The sequence below is a fragment of the Papaver somniferum genome, chromosome 6, assembly GCF_003573695.1.
Source record: "Papaver somniferum cultivar HN1 chromosome 6, ASM357369v1, whole genome shotgun sequence".
NCBI classification, from domain to species: domain Eukaryota; kingdom Viridiplantae; phylum Streptophyta; class Magnoliopsida; order Ranunculales; family Papaveraceae; genus Papaver; species Papaver somniferum.
The window spans coordinates 126,169,115-126,174,957 of record NC_039363.1 but is presented as its reverse complement, the minus strand read 5'-3'; the positions used below and the strand labels follow the sequence as shown (position 1 = coordinate 126,174,957).

Below are 5,843 nucleotides of genomic sequence, written 5' to 3'. Positions count from 1 at the left end.
ATTAGCACATTCAATACATTATAGGGAGAGTACTATGTAGTGAACCCGTAAGGTACCGTGATCGTAGCTTGGGGGGGAAATGTAAACATGATAATGTTCCTCATTATGATAGGGAGAGTTAGTTAAGTATCTGCATGTGGTAAGGTCGTCGGTGATGGTTACTTCGCACTAGATTTTCGGACGGACGGACTGGTCCCGAGCCTACACCACCTAGATGCAATGAATGCTTGCTAGTGTGTGTACTACAAAAAGAGTCATGTTTTACTCGTGATGCTGCTGCAACCAAATTCAGGATGGAGGAGTAGCTACCTGAGATCCTACGCCAGCGCCAGTTTTACAAGGCAGAAATAGCATTTGTTCAGCTAACAGTCTGCTGGCCAAATATGTGACCTAATAAATCATAGAATGAACCAAAGCAAGTGCCCCAAGTCCACAAGATGGTGATAGTGAAGTCAAGAAATTAGCATCTTTTAACAAATGTCAGGAGGGTTACCTAATTGCTTCTTTTAACTCCCACAAGGACTCATAATTGTCCCAAAACAATAATGTAAACTAATAATAAAGCATCCAAGTATTTTCAACTCCCACCAGGACCCTTTTGTTCACCTTAATATCTAAATAAAGCTAGTAGCTCATGCTAAAACATCAACACAAGGGAATTTTTGACCAAAGAAAGCAGACACCGTCATTATGTGTGGAAACTTCCTGCCCCAACTTTAGAAATAAATATTCCAGTACAATAAATAGGTTACCCAACTAATAAGAGTAAAGGAACGGAAAGACAATGACTGTCAAAAGCAGCAGAGATTGTAAATTTATATTCATATTTAAAAGATAAAAAGGAATAGAGGAGGAAGAAGAAGAAGAAGAAGCAAGAAGAAGAAAGACTGAATAGAAGAAGAAGAAGAAGAAGAAGAAGAAGAAGAAGAAGAGAGATCACATGGGGCTTTGAGGGAAGTCTGGGTGGTGGTGGGAGACTTTGCCTTTAACCTCGTGCCATCTCTGTAATCATATTTTCTCATACAAGTTTAAGCCTAAACAATGCACAAAGAAAACCATTCCCAATACCCCACATCTTGATTCATGAGTTTCTTTTTTTTTGGGTCCAAAACCCTATAAACGGTCAAGTCTAATTACTGATACAAATCAGGAGCCACTACATGACTCACCTGATGTCCTGATCCTTTTAACATTTACTATATAGAAACGAAAAGAAAAGAGAAGAAGAATGAACAACCACTGGGAATAACAACCCGTGCTTGTTGATTCAAAACTTCCATGTCCAAAACTATTAAAACCAAAATGCTGTCATGCACCTAAAGAAAGATAGAACAGACCATGACATATGAGCTTTCAATTTTGATGGAGATAAAATTCACATGACCAAAAAGGAAAAGAAAAAGAGTGAAGAGAAACACTGGTAACAATAATTGTAAGCATTCAATGTTTGATAGAGGTTTTTTTTCTTTTTCTGTTTCTGTTTACAGTTTATCTGAGCAGCACTGGCAACAATAATTAACCAGAAAACAAAGATCAGACACTCAGAATTTGGTTATACAGTAAGGTAAAAAAAGAGACAAGGAATTTCATCTGCTTTTTTACTATTTTTAACCCTACTTTCTCTGTCAACAGATCCAGAGATGTCACTTTCTTTTACATACTAAAAATAACTTCTACATCAATCAAGAAACCACACAAACTAACACATTGATAAACATTAGAAATCAAATCCAGATGAAAAAAAAGAAAGAAAGAAACATGAAGTGTACCCAGGTTTGGATGGCAGTTGAGTTCTTGCTGCCATCAGTCCCTTGGAATGCTTTTAAAGGCAAAAAGATTAGTAGAATTATTGAAGGTTGGTGATCTCTCTGAGATGCCGAAGTGCCACCAAGATCCTTCGTATATGGAAGGTAAACTGAAAAAAACAAACCTCCATCTGATTCCTCGGACAGAAACTGATCTTCCTCCACCAAATTATGTAAATGGCTTCTGCATTGAGAGTATAAAGATCCAACCAGGTTCAGAGAGAACCCGTGAACGATTATGCTCTATTTACAGATTAGAATGCATACCGAATCTAAAACTTCTCTATCAGCTTAGCTCCTACTTAGACCTCCTCCTACCGTGTCAGTCAATTAAACTAGCTACCTATATGAACAATTTTTCCTGAACCAAAATCCTAAAATCATTTCTAGAGCTCGACCTTCCACACCATGTTATCAAGATTAGCATTATGAGACTTCTCCAAGGCAGCAACTTTCGCTCGATGTGCAGCAGCAGCAATGCTCTTTCCTCTTTCTCCATGAGGAAGCTCAGAGGCTTCACTAATTGATCCACATCTGATGTCTGCAGGGGGGATGAAACAGTCCATCGATAATCCTGGAACATTGAAAGCCACTTCCTCAATTGTCCAAGCTTCCTCCATTCTAGTCTTGGTGTGGCTCATGGCCATCTCCCCAAACCTGAAAAGGGTCACTACAGATCGACCTGAATGTGCAATCATGATCCCTTCAACCGGCCTATAATCGTCCAGGAAGGAATTAATGGTGGTTTCCCAGTACACGGCATCACCTCCATTGGATTGGATTCTTGTAAGGTGGGAATCCTCCATATGGACAAGAAGACCAGTCCTCTGGCTGAAGTAACCAAACAAGACGTGTCTTATGATCTCTGCTGGTCCTTCACTCCTGGATTTCAGTGTGTGTGGATCTGCACAGAGCTTGAGAATGAAGCAATCTTCCCCATTAATTTTCTTCTCACCAATGCATCTTGAATCAGCAAACATGCTTGCGGTGGTTCTGGGATCAAGACCCTAAATAACAACAGAATCCACTTCCTATCAGATACAGACAAGAGAGACAGAATCCACTATGATTCATCAAGGTGAAGATCATGAAGTGGAAGAACAAGATTTACCTGGAGTGCTCTACGTAGAGGTCTAACAGGTCCTTTAGCAGCATGAGCACCAAGCCAGGGAGTGTGCCTCCAGACAAGCTTTCCATTACAGCCAGCATGAACCTTGCTACCACCTACCGCAAGCTCGACATACCACATGTCTGGATTCATCTGCCAGAGAACGAACCCACCAGTTTCAGCAGCTCTAGATGCATTCCGGTTCCTCATGACTTTGGTGGCTGTCTCGAATTCAGAAGCCAACATCTTCACCTTACCCATGGCATAAGCATTACGGATTGAATTCTGCAACTTTTGCCCTCCAGATGCAGCTGTATACTGCTGCAAAATGTACTGAGCAGAGGAAGTTTCCTGCAGTGGTTGAGACAAAGAGATTCAGTATGTTGAAGATAACAAAGAAATCCTAATACACCACAACTAGATCAACCTCAAACAGAGATATCCGCTTCAGCATCAACATTTTCCTTAAAAAAATTACCTTTAACAAATTATTTTCTACAGTATTTACTGTCAATTACTAGAACCATCAACATCTTAGTCACATGAAATTTTTCAATTTGCTGTTCAACATGACCAAATTCCACAATTCACACACTTTGATTCACATAATAAAAGCATACCCATTTTGCATGTTCTACCAAACAAATCTATTGAATAATTAAGAACAACAAAGAAATTTCAATTCAAAGTACAATTCAACAAAAAAATAAAATACTACTCATTAAACAAAAAAGGAAAAGAAAACACTTAGTATTGTTTTTCCATGTGAAATCTTCACCAAACTAAAAAGCAAACTCTCATGGAAAACATTCTTCACCAACCCAAAATACCCAGTCTTCGTTGTAGAAATCCATCATTCAAACTTAAAATTTATAACAGTAATAATATCACCAACCCAAAAAAAAAAAAAATCAAAACAGTTTTTAATCATTTCAATTCCCAGTTTGGGTAAAACCCAGAAGAAAAAGCATGATCCTAATAAAATCTAAAATGAAACTAAAAAAAGTAACATTAAACAGTTGAATCAAATACGTAGTGAGTGAGAAATGGAGAGGAGTACTCACTATGGGAGTATCTTTAATACTAAGGTGAGGAAGAGGATCAATAGAGCTAACATGAACAGGAGCAAGTGGAGCACCCATAACACCTAAAAGAAGTCTCAGATCGGAACGTTTATAAGCAGTAGCAGAAACAGAAGGAGCTCTAGATAACTGTCCTTTGACCCAATGACCCCAACCTTCTCTTTTCGAATCACCATTTTCACTAGTGTTACCATCTGGATCAGGTCCTTCCATTAATGGTGTTAATGTCTCACCAACAGGTCTTAAACTTCCAGATCTTGCAATCAATGGTTCAGGATTATTATTATAATTACTAAAATTACTTGGTTGCTTTTTGTTCCTTCTCAGTAATCCTGACATTGGTGATGCACTCCTTGCTGGACTTTTAGTTCTTGACCTTGCTGGTGATAATGCTCTCACTACATCTTCTCTCAGTGCTGAAAAAAACCCTTGTTTCCTCTCCATCTTCTTCTTCTTCTTTCTTTAACCCTAACCCTAAATAACAAAGATTCCCCTTAAAATCAATACTCAAACACAGGAACAAACAAATTAGTTTGACGATGATACCGAAGAAGAAGAAAAAATCATAGAGAAGAAGAAGAATAGTACTCTCTTCATAGATATGATATTCCTTCTTCTTCTACTTCTACTACTAGTACTTGTTGTGGTTGTTTCTGGAGATGGGAAGAAAATGATTAACCAGAGAGGACTGGAGATAATGATTTGTTCGATCAAATGAAGTGAAATGTGAAATAGGGGTTGGTTTTTCTGTTTGTTTTAAAGAGAGAGAGTGAAGAAAGTGAAATGTTTAGCGGAGGGGGCTACACATTGAAAAAACTGAAAAGCGACCAACAACAAAGTAGAACAAGAGGGAAGAGAATGGTGTCGTGATCCTCCCCTTTGGACTCGGATTGTAAATTATTAAAAAAAATAAAATCAAAAACAGTAATATTTTTAATCCTCCCGTTTTTAGGGGCCACTAGAAAGGATTTAGGGGCCATCAATTTATACCCAGCCAAAGACTCTAGTTAAGAGGTACCCTATATAATATTGAAGTTACATAAATGCCCTTCTGGTAAAACTGTATAAAAACCAAATCAAAAAAAATTCTATTCATTTCAACTCTTCTTCTTCCAGTTTCATATTATCTTCCGATTGTGGAAGAAAAAAAAACTTTCCCTCGTTCTTGTGTTCAACCGAAACATCGCCGCGAATCGTAAAATCAAAACATCGTCGATTCGTTTATAAAACAATGGATAAGGGAAATGAAACCCACAGACCTAGAACCAAAAACGTTGCTCGGGGTATCGATCCAAAGATTGGGATTTTAGCAAGAAATAAAGAAATTGTTGCTGCAAATGAAGAAGAACGCGAAGAAGAAGTACCCGTCGATGTAGTCGGTGGTGGCGATTCCGGTAGTCAAACACTTCGTCAACTTCAAATGGCCCTAATTAGTTAAGAATCTATCATTTTTGGGGTTTATTTCGCTTTAATTCGACGAATCGAGAAAAACAATTTCTAGGATTTTCGGTTATTTATCCAGATTCGGGCGATATTCATGCTTATTTACTTCCAAATGTAGTCGTGTTCTTCATTTCTCAAGAACATCGACAGTATTCGGGAGAAATATTTGATGGTTATCGGCCGAATATTGTTGGCCATATCTTCGTGGATACAAACTGGTAATAATCGGTAGTTTAATGAATTTTTTGGCTCCCGAATATATTTAAGTAGACACACAGTATTCGGAAGTACACTCACCACCGAATATATATATATATATATTGAAAAAATCTCAAAATTTCTGATATAGGAAAAATCCCATTTTGGGGCTAGTATTTATTCGGAAGACAATATAATGTTTTATAC

General features: G+C 37.9%; 1 protein-coding gene across 1 annotated transcript; it reads right to left on the bottom strand.

Moving 5' to 3' along the window:
- Window positions 1-1,427: 1,427 nt before the first annotated feature.
- LOC113289199 lies at window positions 1,428-4,812 on the bottom strand. Its single transcript, XM_026538401.1, has 3 exons — window positions 3,978-4,812; window positions 2,917-3,264; window positions 1,428-2,812 (listed from the first exon to the last, which is right to left on the bottom strand). Exons 1-3 carry the CDS (start codon window positions 4,437-4,439, stop codon window positions 2,192-2,194), a joined length of 1,431 nt encoding a protein of 476 aa, XP_026394186.1. The 5' UTR covers window positions 4,440-4,812; the 3' UTR covers window positions 1,428-2,191.
- Window positions 4,813-5,843: the final 1,031 nt, after the last annotated feature.

Coding starts and splice junctions, on each gene's coding strand:
- LOC113289199 (XM_026538401.1), bottom strand. CDS start 4,439: ATGGAGAGGAAACAAGGGTTTTTTTCAGCACTGAGAGAAGATGTAGTG. Junction 3,265..3,977: donor GTATTAAAGATACTCCCATA/GTGAGTACTCCT, acceptor CAACCACTGCAG/GAAACTTCCTCTGCTCAGTA. Junction 2,813..2,916: donor CTCTACGTAGAGCACTCCAG/GTAAATCTTGTT, acceptor GTTGTTATTTAG/GGTCTTGATCCCAGAACCAC.